Source organism: Chroicocephalus ridibundus, chromosome 3 (genome assembly GCF_963924245.1).
Source record: "Chroicocephalus ridibundus chromosome 3, bChrRid1.1, whole genome shotgun sequence".
Taxonomy (NCBI): domain Eukaryota; kingdom Metazoa; phylum Chordata; class Aves; order Charadriiformes; family Laridae; genus Chroicocephalus; species Chroicocephalus ridibundus.
In genome coordinates this window covers 58,690,533-58,711,414 of record NC_086286.1, presented here as the reverse complement: position 1 = coordinate 58,711,414, position 20,882 = coordinate 58,690,533, and the positions used below count along the sequence as shown (strand labels likewise).

The 20,882-nt window shown below is 40.8% G+C and overlaps 1 protein-coding gene across 5 annotated transcripts in view; it reads right to left on the bottom strand.

Moving 5' to 3' along the window:
* The window catches only part of MTHFD1L (methylenetetrahydrofolate dehydrogenase (NADP+ dependent) 1 like), a 161,076-nt gene that overhangs the window by 39,712 nt on the left and 100,482 nt on the right, over positions 1 to 20,882 (bottom strand). For all 5 annotated transcript variants that reach the window (XM_063329295.1, XM_063329296.1, XM_063329297.1 and 2 more), the window contains 2 exons: positions 15,039 to 15,146; positions 13,184 to 13,336 (listed from right to left, as the gene is read on the bottom strand). In XM_063329295.1, coding sequence (XP_063185365.1) covers positions 13,184 to 13,336; positions 15,039 to 15,146 — 261 coding nt within the window. The remainder of the gene's footprint in view (positions 1 to 13,183; positions 13,337 to 15,038; positions 15,147 to 20,882) is intronic.

Below are 20,882 nucleotides of genomic sequence, written 5' to 3'. Positions count from 1 at the left end.
GTGAAATTTTCCACGAACACCTGATGATCAAACTAAAAGCATCCTTCTATCAATGAATTCGTTCTCACAATTTACATTTCCCTGTACTTAACGAGGAAATTCTTCTTACACCAAATGATGACTGCTCCATTCATTGCACTCCACCTCCAGTAATAACACTATGAATTGAGTCAAACACGTAAAAACTGACGGGTGGAAAAACTGCTCTTTCAACGTAAATACGCAGAAATTCTTAAAACAGTTTCAACAAGGAAGACAGACCACTCAAAATGCTGGTTAATGGCAAAGCTGAGCAGGAACTGAACTGTACAGCACAGACACTTCCTCTGGATACTGATACAGTGCACACAATGCTCCGCGGTGGGGCTGGATTTACGTGGGCAGTTACGAAAGAGTAAAAAGATAGGAGAGCAGAAGCGCTATGGAAGCGCTGCTTTCAAACAGGCACACACCCTGCCTACTAGTAACACTCTTGGGAAGCAGAAAGTGGATCTGGGCCAAAAGCATGGTGACAAAAATCTGCAGGGCAGCCTTCTGAACGCGCACCGGCTGAACGAAGCCTGGAGCTGCTTGCGAGGGAACTTCTCTGTGGCCAGGGACACAGGGCATTTGTAATCTTGTAAGATGAATGGTACTGCGTGTAAGGTACCCAACTCCACCAGCATTTTTTTCCCAGCATAATAACTACAGACACCTGTATTTCGGCTTATTTCATGGATCAGAGATGTAAAAGCCACAGGTTTTGTTGTACAGCTCTCTTGACAAACTCCCAGATTAACACTTCATTTCTGAGCACTGGCAGTTTTTGACAGTGGTGCAAATGCAGTAACTTCTGAGCAGCAAGAGGCAAGCGTTGCAAATGGAACTGGGGAAAAACAACTCAAGTCATACCACCTCTGTGATGTTACTGCTTCTTTTTTGGGCACATTTGGGACTGCATTTAACACACTGTGATATGTATAGTACAGTATTGCCTAAAACAAAAAAGAATAAGATTTTTCTTACACCACGTTGTCGTCATTTCTTGAAAATTCTCCTAAATTAACACCACCGAGATTCAACACTGTACTTCTGTGAAGCACCTTTCAGGTTACAGTTTGAGTACGACAGCCTCGGTGATGTCCCCGAGGACACTGCTCCAGCAGCACCCTTGCGCCTGACAGCATACTGAAAATAAGGAGCCGAGCATGAACTTCAAGTGGTGTTGAATTTCATGCGGTTTTGTGGAAAAGATAAATGAAGAGTAAAATGAGGTCAGGAGAGATTTATTTTCACTTATCTAAGAGAGTCTTAAAAAAGACTAGAAACGGTGCAACGGGTTTCTATAGGTGACACACTGTCACTGTTCTTCTGGCCTTGGTCTACTGATTGGTTTTATTAAGTGAGCAAGTCACAAAACCAGATTGCCTCAGCATTAGAGTTTATTGATGATTTACTAAAAGGCAAACACATTATCCACATTCCTCTGCTGCTTTCATTCACAGCATGCTTATTTGATTGCAACACTGAAACCAGAAGGCCATCTCAAACACACACCTCATACTCCGTATCGCAGGGTGTCAGCCTGCTAGGCAGCTTACTGCATAAAAAAGGTTTGCCACCTTTGTAAGAGCTGTTGTGAGATACATACATTCCCTTCACACGCATCAGTGCAGCTTCCTCATCAACACATCCTCAATGCTCCTTTTCATTATATGACCAGAATTTAAGGAGAATCAGAAAAAGATTTTCTGAAAATTGCAAGGGATATAAACGACATTTCTCTGACTATCACGAGCCTGCATACATTTAATAATTGACGTGTTGTTTGCTAAATGTTGATTAAAACAGAGTATTTTTAGGCTACTTTGCATATTTGTAGAATCAGTTGATTTGGACCCAACCATCTTTTTGAAACTGCTGATACAGACACATGGTCTCCAACTAAAAAAAGTTAAGTGAAAGCCTGTAAGAGTGACATAAAGAATAGCTCCTCATGAATTTAGGGCAGCTGTGCAGAAAAGGAAACCATGACCTGATTAACTAATTCTCACTAGTTTTCATGAAAGCATATACTCTGAGGTTAAGTTTAGACTCAAAGTCTTCAGAGCATTGCTAAGCTTTAAGTAGGACAGCACATGTAAATCTTTAACATTTTAAAAATATTTTCTCTCCAATTCTAACATTCCTATATATGATTGAATGGCTCATTCTGAAGTTCTTCTTGTCGCTAGCTTTTCTTATTAAGCTCAAAACCCAGCTCCTTATGTTGCCTAAAGAAACATGGTTATTAAAGAAAGATGCTGTGGTCAGGCACTCCAGCCTAAAATATCATGCAATTATAGGGTTTTATCTTCAGAAAATTCCAAGTCCCTGGAGAGAAACTGTTTAACCTACAACTAGCTCCAAACTTTGACACGTTATTAAAAGAACATTATTAAAAATGTGAATCTGGTTAAAGAGGATGTTCCATTTATATTAGGCATTTTTATGTGACTTCAAGCAAAAGGCGAATGTCCAGCTGGCAGGGACTAACCTCTAAAGTATCAAGCACCGGTATCGCTAGCGTGGCTTTATCATCCACTGTGTAGTTAGAGAGGTAAGAGTTTAAAATGTTCCAAACGAGCCCAACTTTGCTATAAAAACAAACACCTGCACTTCTTGTGCCGCATCTCACTCAGATTTCTTGGGACTGTCCCAGACTGCACCACTACCCAGCGCGCTGCGTTTCAGCCCTGGGAACACCCAAACGAAAGGACGGGTGCCACACGCAGCCCTGCACGTGGCAAACCCAGGGTTTCAGCACTGCATCAGATACTGACTTTTGGAGAGTCACCACAGCCAAGCCCGACTTCACACAGCCCCTCGTACTTCAGTTTGGGAATACCTCGCTAACATACCCCTTCCAAACATAGGAAAACCAGGCAGACTGTGGCTCGGGCTCCACGTCAGCCTAAGCCTTTCCATGCTGAGGCGGCTGCAGCTGCTGTTGAGTTCTGGGAGCTAAATAATGTTGACATAATTTTCCCCTATGACAAAAATATACCATAATGCAGCTGCTGCATCACAGTTAGCACTCACAAAGTTTTACTGCTGTTGGTAAGATGCCTCATACTCACACATTTTTTGCAGGTAACTGCAGTAACAAAACGGTGAGGAGAGATAATGTTACTTCTTACCTTACCTGTCCAAACGTTAGCTCAGGCCTGATCATATTTCTTCTTCACAGGCCTATGGAAAGCTCTGGTTTTAGGAGTTCAGCTCCAGGCCAAGAAATAATGTTCTTGGCTTTTACATTGTAAAAGAGAAGGCAGCATTAAACAGATTTTTCCCACAGCTGTGCTGAACAAGCATCGAAACGGAGGGGCTTAATCTTGGTGTAAAACTAAATATACTCTTATCCCAAAAAATATGAGAAGAAAATGGTAGGGAGAAAAGATGGGTCAAGCTGGCAGACATATCCACCATGGAGAAACAGGTGTGAAAGAGGGAAGTCACCATTCTGGACCAGCTGACGGGGTGTCCATGGCAGGGTTTTCCCCTCCAGACAAAGGAAACATTGTCAACTACTGCAACACTATTTCTGTTGAGAAACAGAATTTCCTCAAGCACACAGGGATACAAGTTTCAATCTTTCTTTCCTTCTATTACGAAAAAAAAAGAACAAAATCATCTTTTGACAAGCGAGGTCCACCAGTGTGCAGGAAGAGCAGATGGGAAGACAGATAACAGTCACAGGTCAGCATCAAGTAGTATCTCTGAGTACCAAAAATGCTGCATCTGTAGAAGCCTGTGGGTCACCGCTGTACCATGCTGAGAATACTTTTTTTAATGGACTTCTTCACCTGGGAGATGTCTCTTGATCTATGTGCTATCAAGGTGGTTTCATGCAACCCTCTCCTCAGCTACGGTCAAAAGGTAAAGCTCCAGTCATGACATTTCACAGTTTCAGAAGTGAAGAAAGTTTGGTCTTTTCAAAATAAACCCATTACCACTAACGGTGAAATACAGTATGCCAGGCTTTGTACCCTCTTTTTTCTTAAATAAGGACACATGAGGAATATCTCAGGAAATACTTCAGGATTTTCGAGTGGGTGGGTGGTGTAGAGGAGGAGTACCAGCAGCGTAACTTTCTTTTAGTGTTGTCCACAGAAGTTGGTCAGCCTACTTTGATGGATTCTTCACATTCTTAGACATAAATATATCATTATTTTGCAGGCCAGGAAATTGTGAATTTTATTGGTTGTCCTGCCCCTGATTTGTCAGGGGGCCTTACTGTTTGCATCTCCGTATTCCTTATTTTAAAAACTGTGTCAAAATTTTGCTTGCTTGCAAACTACTAATACAAAGTGATATTATGCAAATGTTAAGTATTGTAATTCCTATAAACCCCGTGCCACAATGTAATAAATTAGAGGAGCTCAGTTGGTCATTTCATGATAAATGCTATTTTATGTGCAGGATGTATTTATTTCCATATAAAACAATTTGGAAAATGCCCTTCCTTCCATATATAAGCTATTTTTAAACTAATAATAGACACATATTTTACTATGTAAAAGTATAACCTATTTTTAACCTCACGTTTTCAAGCAAAGTTTATGAAGAAAATACTTTAAAACAGGAAATCAGAGTCCATTTCCTGTTTTAACAAGGATAATCCCTTGACCAGTAGGCACAAATATTCATTCCTCTTTAATGTTAATTAGTGCACTATTCATCCTATATTTCACAATTTAATGAAAGCAAGCAAGTTGCTGGGGACTTTATTAAAGTTCAAAACATCTTTCACCTTATTTATCCGGAACTCAATAAAACTGTTCAGTCACAGACTTGCAGCCTCCAGCTAGGTTCCTGCTATTAGCCTTAAGTCACTTTTAGAGTTGCAATAACAGTAAGTTGCCAAACTCAAATATACAGCTATCTACATCTGCCAGATAGTTTGTCTTACTGGACAATCTGGAAGAATTTCAAACTGTGAAGTTGACCCAAACTGTAAAGCTTTTTGCTGCTTACCAAGGAATCAATACTTTTTAAATCTGCAAATTAGCATTCGAAAAATGTACCTGGAAGAATGTTGAAGGGCAATTTTTTTTTTCTTTAAGGGAGCATAAGATAGCCTCTCAAAAAATTGTATATAGACAGGAGTTTTGAAAGGTAAGTATTGCTTGTAAATGGCTGAATCTCTAAATTCCCAGTCTGAACCACGAGGCAGCTTTTCAGAAACTGTGATTTCTTCAACTGAAGAAGCTGATCAGGCTGAACAAACAAAAATAGGCAGTATGAAACATCGTTTCATTTCATCCCTGTGTGGAGGAACTGCAGAAGGCTGGAAGTGACAGAGCGTGCCTGCTGCTACCAAGCTGAACCCAGACAGGCAGCAGCGACACCCAGCCCGCCCCAATGCCATCAGACTCAGTGACCCCTGGGTCCGGCAGCATCGGCCTCCTCATGCAGCAAGTCATCCAAAATATCATGAATGGGAGAAGTAAATACCTGGTTGCCCTCTCTAACGCTCAGGTCTGTACATCTTCTGTATAGACAGCATAATCAAAATAAGAACCCTTAACACTGCTGTTTCAAGACGTTCCATAAACAGACTTTTGAGCTCTTCGCATTTGATCAAGGTGCACACATGCGAGGCTGATTAATTGGATGAGCTCTTAATGAAGCCCATTTACTTGCTCTGAATTGGCATGAATACACAACAGTAACCAGCAGAGTCAGAGCTGTAGGAGAGGATGGAGATGGGCAGGCAGCACTGCCACGAGCTGCGCAACTCAGCCACCTGCTTCCCCCTTTGCCCTGGAGAACGCCCGGCACGGCACTCACTGACTGCCCAAACTCGCACGTGCCTACGGTTCCCCTGCAAAGTCCCTATTTCATGTCTGAAGTCATGCGTAAAATCTAAGGGCAGTGGTCCAAAATTGCTGCTGGCTTCTGTCCAAGTTGCACTTCCCACTTTTAACTGGTATGTCTTTCTTTATAGCATGCCTCATGCAAATAGGCCAATGTATATCATTCAAAGAGCCCTTATCTCCATATGGCATAGCAGTCTCTTGACTTTCTCCTTTCTTAACTGATGCAGTTATATTCATTCTTGCCTGGGATCACGGACTGTAAATCAGAGACAAGGGAATAATGCAGACAGAAAGCATAACCACGCTCATGGTGAGGTCTCACTGGAACAGACAGCAAGGATCTTAATGACTCCCAGACTCTTTGAAGGCCTCGAGCAAACTATGCTTTCACAGAGGTGGCCCCTTTGGCTACACGCATGCTACACGTGATTCTCATTTTATTTGCCTGCACCAATGGCATGTGCAACCCTAAGACAGCTGCACTGAGTTCATTACATACAACTTCACAGGTCTGATGAGGGCAAGACATTAACAACCACACTGAAGAAAACTGTTTCAAAGTATGATGAGTTACCATTGTTCCAGCATTGCTCAAACTTGTCCACACTAGCCAGGCACTATCCTTGATCAATGAATCCATACTGCCCGAGCTGATGTGTCAAGTCAGCTAACCTTAACTGAAAACACGCGCTAAAGCACTTGTGATCCAGGCATACCAGTTTAAGAAATCCTCTCCAGCAGCTCTGACCTACCATACCTTCCATGGAGATAGCATGGCTGACCATGTCCTCTGCCCCTTTACATGCAAAGCAAAGGAGACCAGGTAAAATTCCCACTACAGGGGATGGGAGGCTAGCAAAATGCATTTTCAGGGTGTCACTAACTGACTAAAGTGAAACGTGAAAGTCATTTTTTGTACTTGTAAATAAGAATCTGTTTTAAGGGTCCTACTCAGAGAAACTATTTTAAGTTAACAGTGGCACACGTTTATTACTGAAGTCTAAGAGCTCGAACGTAACGTTACATTTCTATGGATGTATTTAATAAAAATATCTTTGGAAAAGACAACCAAGGAAACCTGATCAATAGAAGTAACACACTAGGTTAATTTTTGTCATGAAAAAGTTCATTTTCAAGTGTTCAGAGCCAAACGTAAACATTTGCATTAAAAAAATTATTCTCCGACAAGGCTTAAAATATGGTAAAATAGGAAAAGATATAATATGGGCACTGAATATAAAGAACTAATTTTACAATAGTCATACTGAAATTGATTGTAATGGAGGTTGTATTGAGAAAAATCTCATCTAATCTAAACATTAAATAGCTTACCAAACCACAGGATCTATTTTCTTCTGTGATACATTGTATAATGGTTTCATCCTGTCCCAAAACAAGTCCTCCTCCAACTATTCAGTTTGCTGAAAAAACACACATGCCTACACAACTCCTCTTTTCTTCTCAATAGAAAACAAAGCAAAATAATTTCTTTAGTTTTGCTAACTACAAGTGCTGGCCCTTGAGGAATGTAAGGCTAGGTTGAAGGAAGCTGTAATAAACTGCAAATTAATTTTGCCAATAGGGCCAGCAACGGGACCTGTTTTTTCATTCAGAAAAGGCAATACATTGTATTATATTATAATGTAGATTAAATAATGCTTACTAGCAAACAAACAGAGCAGTCAAGAGACACAGCATGAACTACGCAGAATCTAAGTGCCTTGCCTCCATTATCTGTCAAGATATTTCTAAATGCCCGAGGAGAAAGAGAGGCTGTTTGCGTTTTTTTCTTTTTTTGAGGATGTAAGAGGGTATTTTACCGTATGTCTGTGTCACAGCTATGGCAGAATGGCAAAGCAGCTGTCGCAGCTATGGCGAAGTATATTTACTCTATATTTCCAACAAGCACTGGCTGATCCATATCAGTTTAAAATAGTTGAAGTAAACAGCAAATCCTCAGAGCATATGGAAATATCTGAACTATCATTTAAATACATTCTTTTCGATGTACTTTCAAAACTTACAGAGACAATAATAAATTTTTTCGAGCCAGCTAAACTCTACTCTTTTTCTCTCCAATTTAAAAAAATCTTTAGTCATCAGCAAGGCATGTTCTGCTCTCCTGTAACTACAGTCATCAATTACTCCCATGACTTCTTCCTGGCCAGATCTTAGATCATGTCATTGTTTCACCTAATGCTTTTGGATCATGTTCAAATCTCTTTTACACTTGTGGCTTTTACTCCAGTGCCCTCTTCCAGTTCTCCCTGTACATCTTGGATTTGTCTTCAAATCATTTCACAGGTATCTCCTCCCACTGGTATAACTCTCAATTTAATTTCTTTTCCTTTCCAGCCAACCCCATCTTTCCAATCCTCCCCTCAATCTTCTACTCCCATCTTCTCACCAAAAATGGCCATAATCATCTTTGAATCTTAAGTGCCTCACAGTCCACACACCTGGGATGTTTCTAACGGCTACCACATACCCCTTTTCATGATAATTTACTTCTTCCTCATCCCTTCAGCTAAATCATTCACTTGGGCCTATTTTTGCCTCATCTACAGAGACCCTCTCTGGCCAACCCAATACTGCCACAACTGCATCATGCAATCCACCAAGAAACACAAGTGGATTTGCAGTTACTCAACGAAGCATCTCCCAGCCTCTAGCTTTTAAACACAATGAACCAAAGGTGACTGTCCTCACCTTCACTTCCAGCCACTGATCTTACCTAAGTGCTGACCCCCTGCCCTGACAACGCTACCCTGAATAATTCATCAGCCTTCCACCAAGTGTAACATCATTCAGCATTTCCATGTGTGCACACCTGGTCACTGAGCAGGAACGATGTGCCCTGCGTAATTCAAAGAAACCCTTTCCCTCCTTCCCGAGAGGGATTACACCTGCTGTAATAAATGCAAAGGCACATCATCTACCAGAGGAGAGCGTGGGCTTTTCTTTTCCTGTTAGCATTTTTCAATTCAGAACCACACAATTGTTAACCTACATTTCCCATGTGAGTTTAACTTCATAGCTTCCCTTTTCTGTTACTTTTTCCACACTTACTGCAGTTATCTCAAAACCAGCCTGCGGAGTCTATGAGCACCTAGTATTTTAGAGCTAGCTGCTTGGGGACTTCCAAGCGCTGCTACAACACAGCAACTATACAACACCAAAGGCAGGTGCCAAATGCCACATCACCAGGAATATATTTTGGACTGAGAGAGGTCAGAATACTTAGTGTAGCACCACTCCTTTGTAAACAATATAAAATTGCGTTGTAAGCTAAATGCTTTATACAAAGGAGATAAAAATCTCACTATCATTCCCGTTTTTGAAAAATCACCCTACGTGACACAAATCATCAGGATGAGCTGGGCAATTCACCAATAATTATTCAACTGTCCCATAAGAGAGCCTGAGAGAAGTGACAAAATGACAGTTTGGAGACAACTTGGGCCTCTTGCAGCACTGGGAAACTGCAAGTCACAGGTGGGCCTAGACTCCAGCTTATGTTCAAAGGACACCCTTAGAACTTGTTAAGCTCTTAACCACTACGAAAGAAGAAATTCATTCAACAGGGAACAATATCTTCCTTCTAGAAGTATTCATAAAAACATTTACTTTCAGGGTTTTTTCTCCCATCCAATATTCAGAAAATATTTTAGCAGGACAGTCCTGGCTCTCACTACAAGTTAATTAGGACTTTATGGCTCCCATAAACTTGTTTCAAACCACACTGGGTCGCCCCCAGAGTTCCTTCCGAGAGGATATAGTTTCAGAACTACTTCCAGAGACTTGAACTGCTTTCTCCACGGGGAGAAAAAGAATATTGCTGTAATAGACCAACCTTTCTTCAGATATGTCGATATCTGAAGGATGTCAGTTCATTGTGAGAATTTGGGAGCTGGCATGGCTCCAAAGGCTCCATATATTTTCAAAGGGACCTTGCCTGTAATTTTAACTCATTAAAACAAAAATGCATGACTGGAAAAGGGTAGTACATATTTAAAAATCTCGCTGTGATTCAAACACAGCTATATCACTCGCACCACTGATTTGGTAGCGTCGTTTCACAAAAGCAAGACAACAGGTTTTACTTCTACAACCAGCCTGCATTCTTTGCACACCACATGAAAGAGAAAGAACAATGGAAACGTGTCTGAATGTGAGAAAGGACCAAACTGCAAGGGCTTTTTGGGTGGGGGTGGAGAGAAACACACATACTACAAAAATCTAATAATTCTCCACCCAAGCATTGCTAGTGAATGACCTCACTGGTTTCCTACATATACTCCAGCAGCCTTCCTGCCATCACTCTGTTGAGCCAAGCGATGATGTCAACAGTCCACCTGTGTGAGTGATGTAGCCCTCTGGGTCATGGTCACAGAGAACTTGGATAAAAGCTATGCCAGTGTTAATTAAATGCACCTCTTGTTTCACTGCTGATTTCCTCCGATAAGGCCCAGCTCATTTTTCCTGGAAAGACTTCCATGCTGTAAGGGAACCAGAGCCAACCATAACACAAAACAAATATTGCTTAGAGAATACGAAGACAACTTTAAATATTTAGTTTTAGAAAGACAATGATTGCCTATCAGTGCTGGTGTAAATACAAATTTCATTAATTTACATGTGCTAATGACGAGGTTAAACTACAAATGTTAGTTACTGCAGACAGTTTATTAACTTTCAGCAGTACTTATCTCTTTCATTTGTGATGGTCTTCCCAATTAAATTGGAGCAGAATCCTAACAACCTGCTTTACCACTGGTAAGTTCTGCCAGGTTGGAGTGAGGGGAGCTCGTCCAGTAAAAAAATATACTGTGAGAATGGAGTTTGACATTTAATTAGCATCAGAATTACCACTGCAACTTGAATGAACGTGTTGTCCAATAGCATTTATTCTGTCATCAGAAAGGTCTTCGCTCTAAGAAGGCTCTAAGCAGCTTAGGTATTAAGGATCCTCTTCCATTAACACAATTAGCCAGCAAGTAATGAAAGGAAAAAAATATATACTGCTCTTTCTATTTCTCCTATATAAAGAAATCTAATCCACTGTCATGACTGGATGCTTTCACCATATGCTGTCACCAGGATTTCTGTAATCCCTCTACTCATAGCATCTGACCTCCAGCCACTTTAAGCCTTCAGGACATGCCCTTTTATACTTGCTTTGTTCTTGTAGACGTTTTCGGATAGCTTTATTAGTAAGACAATTGTCAAAGGAAGACTCGCAGTTTTGGAATCTGACATCCAATATATTCCTTCTTGCACAACTTAAAAAGTACTGCGAGCCCTAAGACTCAATTGCTGACAGCAACACACACTAAAAATCTGAAGACGTGGCAAAGTAGAAAAATGATCTCAAAAGCAGTGTTACAACTCTATTATAAGAGTTTGTTTCCTGATGATCACAGCTCTCAATTCTGAAAGGCAGCAAGTTGGACCTCTTGCCATAAATATAATTTTAGAGAAAGAATTGTATGGTAAACATGTTAGGAATACATTCATATTCATTCATTCATTCTGATTTGTAGCAATTGTGATAGTTCCAAGGAGTGTTCTGTCTCGCATTCCTGAGCATTAGCAGTATTTTCCAAACAACCAAGGATCGATGTCTGTCTATTTAGATTTTTAGTTCTTGGAGATCTTATGTTTATACAGTACCTTGGCCTACAAACTCTCTTGGAATACACAACACTACGAGAATACTGCCTACCCAGTTCCTGATATGGGAAAAGTTCCATGGCTATACTAGCTCTCACCAAAGTCAGGGTAACTAAATTGGACATATTTTTACAATATCCCCCAGTAAGAAATCCCATATATAAAATGTCCTTCAAGAACCATATTTTTCATTTCTAGGTGGAAACCGAAAAAGAGAGGTAATCCTTGAACTTGTTTGGTCTATACTGCTCCTGTGGACAGTTCCTGTGGACAGGATTTATGAGGCTGAACTGCAGCTAGTTTGTGTTGAAACGTGCAGAGTGTGACTCATTCAGAAAGCTCAACCCAAGAACATTTCACTCTGACATCCTACAGGATAGGTCCCTCATGGATTTGAGGTAGTTGCTGCCCATTCTTCACATTCAGTCCTTCTCACAACTTTATGACACACAACTTCCAGCTAGAACTTGTGACAAATTTTATTCCGTCACCAGTAATTGGAATTTGGTCTTACACGATTTAAATACGCAGCTGTGTTCCACTTCTGGTAGATGCATATAATGTGGCCATGCAGAAGGAAAGCACATCCCCAAGTCCAGTGAGTTAAAGTGACACAGCTTCCTGAACTCCAGGAACTCTCCTGGTCAGAAAGTACTTCCTTCCTTGTTTCAAACACTTGATTGTTCCAGAGGGAATTCAAAACAATAGATTAGAAACTTTCAACCTTTCCTAAGTGTACTGCTACACAAGGAAATCAGGCCGTGCTCTGGGAAGATGAGATAACATTGGGAGAGTCCTCTTTCCGGAAATGCAATGGCTTTTGCATCCCTTCTCTAGCACCATTCCATGAATCAGCTACATATAAGTAATAATTCATGCTACGAGATGTCAGACGCAGTTCAACTACTGTTTGCAATAAGATGTGTGTGGCTGTCAAAAGGCATGAGCTAACTAGCTTATCAGCAACTTTAATAATACCAGGAGCTTCCTAATCTAAGTCTGTACTTTTAAGGACAGGCAGGAAGAAAGGATGACAATTGCCTCTTTTGAGCACCCCATTGTTTAAATCTCTAAAAAGGAGAAAGAACGCACTGCTACCACTGCAGTTAGAAATCTGTCCCTTCCCACCATAACTTAGTTTTACAGAACCAGCAGGGATGTTCACAAGGACTGAGAGATCAGGCTCATCAGCTGAAAAGCAATAATTTTAATCATACACTTTTCCCTAACACAATTCCTTTCATCTAAATACATTACAGAATGCTTTGTAAATGACATATGAAAGATATAACATTTAGAATATAATCATGTAACTTCAGTTATTTACAGGCTGCAATTTGAATAAGGAAAGGCAACGGCCACGTAAATTCATTTCTCGGCAGCATTAGGATGCCAAAGTATCCTAGACTAACTGAAAATCATCAGAAAAAGAACCAATGGCAAGAATCATTCTCTCAGATCCAGTAGTCAAAGCTCTTACATATTACATTTTCCTAATTCTCTTTTCCCTTCAACGTAGAGCTACAAGAAGCGTGAGGATAAAATTATTATAAAAACCCAAGAACTCACCTGGTTCTACACATTATTTTTAGAGGCAAACAGGAAATGCACTTCCCTGTCAAGCTGGGTCAAAGGAAGGGGAGTGATCGAGTTGAATACTCTGCACTTACCGTTCCTACCAAAGGGTAGATGAATCCAGCTCCAATACTGGCTCGCACCTCACTAATTGGCAAAATGAAACCAGTGGGAACGCCCTTCCTCTCAGGCTGATGGGAGAGGGATAGGTGAGTTTTTGCCATACAAATGGGAAGATTTCCAAATCCCTAAAAAAAAGGGAAAGAAAATAAAAGAAAAATGTTTTTAAGATTACAGTAAAGACAGATTATAATTTCACTGTTATCAGTATCTTCTAGAAATCCTAAAATCCATATAGCAATAGTCAACCTCAGTTTCTTAACAGCTAATATTTCAGAAATGGACAGAACACCGTATTTTAAATGCTATTCTCTCTCAGCTCAGGCCTGTTGTCTCCAGAGACTTGGCTGTAGTGACATCCAGCTTCTAGAGTGTGTTCTCAATCTAGGGTTAGGTGTAACAGCTGCCCAGACAATGACTAGAGAGTGCTGTTTTCAGAAAGGGCACACATCAGGTACCACACTGAACAAGAAGCCTACACCAACTCAACAAAACCCCAGTATGGCACTTCCCTCTGGGCTCTAATGACCTAGTTAGATACCTACTTGAGACCAGGATTCACAGTCCAAAACTCTCTAAGGGTACTAATATCTTCTTGGGGGTAAACACAAATGGCTCATGATGCTTTGCTTTGTTTTTAAACACAACAAAAACTGTGTGAGGGGATGGCAGCCACTTCACTAATGACAATGCAGTAGTTACTCAAAAAGTGCGAGAAATCAGGGAAAGGCCCTCAGCAGCTCCCCCCACACTGTTTGTTTTCCAGGTTATTGATTAACCTTGAGTCAGGCACCTTCCATTATTCTGTTCAATTCCTTGACAAACAGGGATGCAATTCACAAGGCCAGGAGGAGAGGCGGCACTCCAGGGAATTGCCTCTGCAGCCCAGCCTAGACGACAATCCTTTAATGGCATTGTGAAAATATTTCCTAGTACTAGTACTAATGTTTAGACTGAAAAATGGATTAGAGAATCACAGCCGGAAAAGATAAAGACATGGATTATTTTGCTGCAAGTACACTAAGCAAGCTTCTTTTCCATCTAGAAAATCAAATCAATTCTCAGGAGATTTGCATTATAGAGAAGATGGCTATACTTCTGCCTGTCTCACCAGGCTGCTGAAGTATACTCAGAAATTTTTCCATGACTGCCATCCATAGTTTCTATTTTCTGACAGAAAGGCTCCAGCCACGTTTACGTGCAGAAGCCATTGCATTACATAAAATACATTCACCTCTCCACATGGTTTCAAAACTGTTTTCAAAATGTAATGAAGCCCACTCACACATGATTTAGGAACGGTGATCTATTTTACCTTCTAGCATTTATAACCCATTGAAAATAACGTGAACAGAAGGAAAACAGATTTTAAAAGTATTGCAAGCTTTGTTATTAAAGTGTATGGCTGCACGTATGTCTTTTTGTGTTTACAAACTCATTTTTTGCAGGTACAAACGAACGCTCATTTGGAAAATCAGGCATATTCACTAGCTGCTACTTTTGCAGATGTGCAGTTGTCACATTTAAGTCAGCAAGCCAAAATTACCACTCTGCATAGAAAGCACAGAGTTTCATCAGCAATCTCAGAATGACTCCAAACACCACACACATCTTATGGGAGATAGCTTTCAAGGTTAAAACCATTCTGTTCTATCTAATCTAATCTAAACCAATCCATACTGACCTCCACGGGTTAGCACCATGGGTAAGCTCACACCTTTCAGCAAAGCTTGACTAAACACTGCAATCTGAGAACCTTTTACACCCCGAGGCTTCCTAAAACTCTCATCCAGCAGGTACCTGATCGTGTAAATTCACTCGTGATCTTACCTGCTGGGTGTAACGATCAACTTGTGACTGCGCAGCAGGAGACAACTCTATATCCTGAGCTCCATACACCTTCTGAGCAATGATCCTTATTTTTTCAACAATAGGAAGCTGCAGAGACAAGGAAACAATACAAGGATGAACATTAGCCAAGACAAACTAGCAATAAGAATCTGTCATTTAGATTCATCCTTGTTAAGCAGGCTTGCTAAAGCATTAAACCTGATAAAGGGCACTGGTGATGGATATGATATTCAGCTACAGGTACATGGATTACAACTATGATTTCAGCTACTCCATCATTTAGAAGCTGCACAATTTGCACATTACAAAGTTGACAACATGAGCTTACACTCTTGCCTAAAAGTGGGAGAAGAAAATGACTGCCATGTAGTTTTAAGAATCAAGAGCTAACACACACTGCAGATACAAAGAAGCAAGCTCCACTGGGTTAACAGGGATCACTAGACAAATAAATTTAATTTCACAATAAAGATAACCTATACAATAAGTGATCAAGGCAAGGCAGCAGGCAGTCGGGAAAGGTTCCTCTAAGAAGCAAGGAACTGTAGCAGAAAATTCCTGACCCATCACTGCTCCTTTGATTGTAATTATTTATTTTTTTAATTTATGCTCACCTCCTGTAGCACTGATACTGTAAAGCACTTTGGACACTTAAGAAAAAAAAAAAGAATATGAAAGCATCCTAGGATACACTTTGAAATCACAAGTCACGAAGTTCAGCCTCAGTCTCCATGAGTATCCACATCCCACTATTCAGCTCAAACCGAATGCTTGTTGTGCCTTTATGGCTTCTATTTGAAGGCAGATGCAGACTCCCACATTCAGGCTGTTAGAAATCCTTTAGAAGATTTTCAGCAGAGTTTTTTGTGGTCAGACCAGGCATACTTTTTGTGCCATCATTTCTATCTATTTAGAGTAAACAACTCTTTCCTCTTTCTCCCTCCTTTTGTTTTGAATGACCTTGAAGAAAGCAATTATGACCCCTCTAGTCTATTTTAAACAAGCCATCCTCTTTGACTTCTTTCAATAGGAACAGCAGGATGGATGAAGGATCATACCACCAGTTCAGCTACTTCAGTGCTGCCCACAGATGGCCAGAGATGTGTGCAATACTCCGGGGAACACCCCAGCAGTAATTTGTAGTCTAGCATATGTAATCAACAACACATGTGGAAGGTGATGAACAAAATCTAAAGAGATACCACTTGGGGAAGAAGACTTTGTAATCTCAAGCAATACAAAAAACACCGGAATACAAAATAGAACTATTTCATTTTATTCCAAACAAGGCAACAAATTGGTTTGTGAGTAACAAACTTTATCTGGTGCATTTATAGGAATTTTCATAGTTAATCACATTTTTGCAATGCCTGTCTAGAAGCAATGGTTTTGCTGCAAAACCATTCAGTTGAAGGGTTTCTGTAGGACTGACCTTTGTATTTATGATTGAATTTTAGAAAAATTAAAGTAGTCAGCCATTACATTAATAAAGAACTCCAGTAACAAAGACATCACAAGAAACGAAGCTTGCCAGACTTTCAAATAGCTTAAATATAAGGCAGTTAAAAGCTACTAAGGCAGTTAAAAGTTACTAAGGCTCAAATAAAATCAGATACAAAATTTCAAACTGAAGTTTAAAGATGTTCCAAAAGACACCTTCTGAATGTGCTGACTGTATGATTATTGCACCTTAATTGGGTGAAATGATGTCATGTTCCTGACTTCAGGCTTTTTACAGGAATCCAAGAAGTTAAAAAAAATAAAATCTAATGAGGACTGGCGATAACACATTGCAAATATCCTGGATATAATTCCTGGCAGCACTAAGCTGAATAGAATACTTCAGTGACACAGATAGCCATCACGAGATGAAACTTCTTCCAGGTTGATTATTAAGTACCTTCATACCCACGGCAGTTTTGAAGACAATGGAAGAAATGCCGAATGTGTCGGTTAACTTGCCTTTTGAGTGCTGTTTGCTTGCAGTCAAGGTCTAACAGCAACAGCAAAAGCAAAAAGGAATGCCACTCCCCGTTGTCGGTAGGACAACACCAAAACCAACAGCTTTCTCCTTAAGCCTCAGTAAATTCATTGCAACGGGGATGTTCATTTAGATTCAACTTGCATTTGTGTCAAAATATTTCACACTAATTTGACAGCAGCATATAATTACTACGCCCGCAGCCCCCTTTCCAGCAACCATAGCTGTAGTTTCCAAACGAAACCCAGCAGGGCTCTGGCTAACAACAGAGCAGACTGCTTTAATGACAGTGGTGGCATTCTGCTCCTCCCGGGATGTGCTCAATATCTCGCATGACCGAGTCCGAGCTGGACAGTCAAACTGTATCCCTATGGATTTATGTTTGGATTTTTATTTTTTATTTTTTTTTAAACAGAATTTTAGATACTTTTCTCTCTTGGGTTTGCAAGGCATGCGCATAGGAACGGGTGAGGCAATGGGCATGGTGTCAGAGGAGAGTTTGAGCCTATTTAACCTCACAACACAGGCAGATGAGTCCTGGCTGACCCCAATTCGGACAGAAACCAGCAGGGAGGCACAGATGCTCTACACAGGTTAACACAGCCCACACGTACGCACACTCTCAGACACGCTTCCTTCCTGAAGCTTCAAGAATAGGGAAAGGAGTACATTATACCGTGCCAAGGATCCACCTGCTTCCTAGTATTTAGTGGGATTTTTAAGAGATTATCTATTTAGAATCGCAGTGTAACAGCATTTCAAGCTAAAAAGGTTTCTTGTGTTTCAGTTATCAAGTAATACTGCTAGGAAACTTCATTTTAATTTAACTTAAAGAAGTATTTTCCCAAGAAAGGCCATCTAGTACTTTAAATGAGAAATAAAAATTCATTTTACTTGAAAATAACATCATGGCATTTATCAGAAAAGAGGCTCTAGTAATTCAAGAGACTTTTCACATATATGCCTGGATGTTTGTTTACAAAGCACTTGTAGGAAAAATTTGTGCTTTTTCTTATCTGGTCTTTAAGGGAAAGTTTAGCTTTAGTTTTTCAACAAAACTGTTGATTATTCAGCATTTCACTATGGAAATACTCTCACTGATGGGTGCAGGCACCTACCATATGCAATAACGCTTCACAGTGCTAATTCATATGGAAAAGCGCCGAGCTGAATTCAAATGAGCTGAAAAAGAGGCATATTGCACAAGTAACTAAATCATTAAGGGATTTTAGGCCAGATTTTTGCTCCAGCTGATACCAGACTCTTCTAAAAAAAAAAAATCACGTGAGCTACCTATATGTACATTAAACATCTCAGTCAAGTATCTGCTAGCAGAAACCGCGTCTCTCAGAACCCTTAGAAAACATAAGTACTTTCATATCTCTTATTTCTTTTGTCTGAGAATTTTCTACAATGGCCCAGGATATTCTTGAATCAGCTGTTCATTCCCACTCACAAACTACAATGCGGCACCCTCAGCTACGCTGATGCAACTATTTGTAGGCCAGCAGTAAAACAATTTTAATGAAAGGAGGATGAAAAGTCTCATCCAGACAGCGAGAGCTGATGCACCCGCATGAACAGCAACTTGGTTCCACAGCACCTCTGCTATCTATCTGGATAACTATGGTGATAAAGATATTTATAAATATGTGCAGAGCGTCAAAAGCATGAAAGATTTAGGATCAGCAATAAAAGCTGTTCCTCTTCTTATTTCCCTTAGGTAAGGTTGTGAATGTTACACAACTAAGTACAGTTAGGCGGAGAACAGGTGACAGATACGCGATAGACAGTATGGATTTAGACAAAACCTGACTTTTAAAGATATTCAACTACGTATTAGTACTAATGCTGATGAAATTATGGCAGCTTCAGAGAATTCATTCCACATTCAGTTTTAGCTTTTTGAGAAAATGAAAGCATGAAATAACCAATGTAAAGTTATACCGAACGTGAGAAGGTGCTACAGGGCCACACGGTATGAGTATCTGCTGACAGTTAAGTAGCTTTGGTGTTTCTCTCAGATACAACCGATATCCCCAGCCCTGCCAGAGACAACGTTCATTTTTGAAATCTCACACATTCAGAGCTACCAAAGCCATATGCTTCTTCTGAGGCAAGCATAAACACATGTGCTTGCTGAGGTTGCCAAGCACCCGCACCATAAACAGGATTATCTCCTTGGCTAAAGCATAGCACGTGCTACAGCAAAAGTGCACAAACTGCTTTCACAAGAACAGTATCTGTGCAGCTGTACCTTTCATTACTTTATAAAGAACAATTAAACCAAGAAATCAGCACTGATAAAGAGGAGAGCCTGTCATTCCCAATTCTTGTAATTGATTACCCAAGATGAAATCACACCAGTGCTGTCGCCCAGCCATACTTGTACTTCCAGGCCATTCCCCTTGCAAGATGTGATATTAGTGCAAATAAATTGGTGCTGTTTATTACACAATCTTCTTTCTTCCTATACTATCAACAGCAAGGTTTTTACCAAAATGTAATTTAATAGAGTTTCATTTCTGCTAGCCTTTCCTCACATCTACTTCACTTTTCATCTCTTCCTTCAGCTGCAACTGCAGACTGTGGATTATCAATTTTCCGTGTGGGGCTTGATGAGGATTTCCATGGACAGCAGACCTGCTTCAACAAACCCTCTTCAGTCTGCACCTGGGTTGGGGCAACCCCCAGTATCAGTACAGGCTGGAGGAAGAAGGGATTTGAGAGCAGCCCTGCTGAGAAGGAGTTGGGGGTACTGGTAGATGAAAAGCTGGACTTGAGCCAGCAATATACACTCACAGCCCAGAAAGCCAACCATATCCTGGGCTGCATCCAAAGAAGCATGGCCAGCAGGTCAAGGGAGGTGATTCTGCCCCTCTGTTCTGCTCTGGTGAGATCCTACCTGGAGTACTGCGTCCCGCTCGGGAGCCCTCATCACAGGAAAGTCATGGACCTGTTGGAACAAGTCCAGAGGAGGGCCACAAAAATTATCAGAGGGCTGGAGCACTTCTATGAGGACAGGCTGAGAGAATTGGTGTTGTTCAGTCTGGAGAAGAGAAAGCTCCAGGGAGACCTTATTGTGGCCTTTCAGTACTTAAAGGGGGCTTATAAGAAAGACGGGGACAATCTTTTAAGCAGGGCCTGTAGTGACAGGACAAGGGGTAATGGCTTTAAACTGAAAGAGGGCAGATTCAGACTAGATCTGAATCTAGGAAGAAATTTTTACAATGAGGGTGATGAAAAACTGGCGCAGGTTGCTCAGAGAGGTGGTAGATGCCCCATCCCTGGAAACATTCAAGGTCAGGCTGGACGGGGCTCTGAGCAACCTGATCTATCTGAAGATGTCCCTGCTCATTGCAGGGGGGTAGGACTAGATGACCTTCAAAGGTCCCTTCCAACCCAACCCATTCTATGATCCTCTCTTCCTCTGCTGCTCACTCTCACCCATGTGCCAGTGCAACTGAGAGGGCAGCACCACTGTTTGTGCAGCTGCACATACCAGAGAAAGTGATCCAGGCTAAAACATAACCCAGGGGAAAAAAAAGGCTATTTTAACCCAGATCAGTTCACACATCCAGTTTACCATAAAGGCAAACCCAGAATAAAGCAGAGAGACAGAGACAGCTTAAGTGCCATCGCTACAGAAAGAATTGCTCAACTTGCTCAAATCTGAGCACTGAAATGTACCAGCAGAAACATCGAGTAGGGCAGGGACACGCAACTTGGGCTGGGATTCCTGAAATCAGTCTTGTTGCCAAAAGTCAGTATCACATGAAATGAAACATGCACATTACCAGGGACCTGGCTTGGGACTGTGCTCGGGATTCCTACCTTTTGCA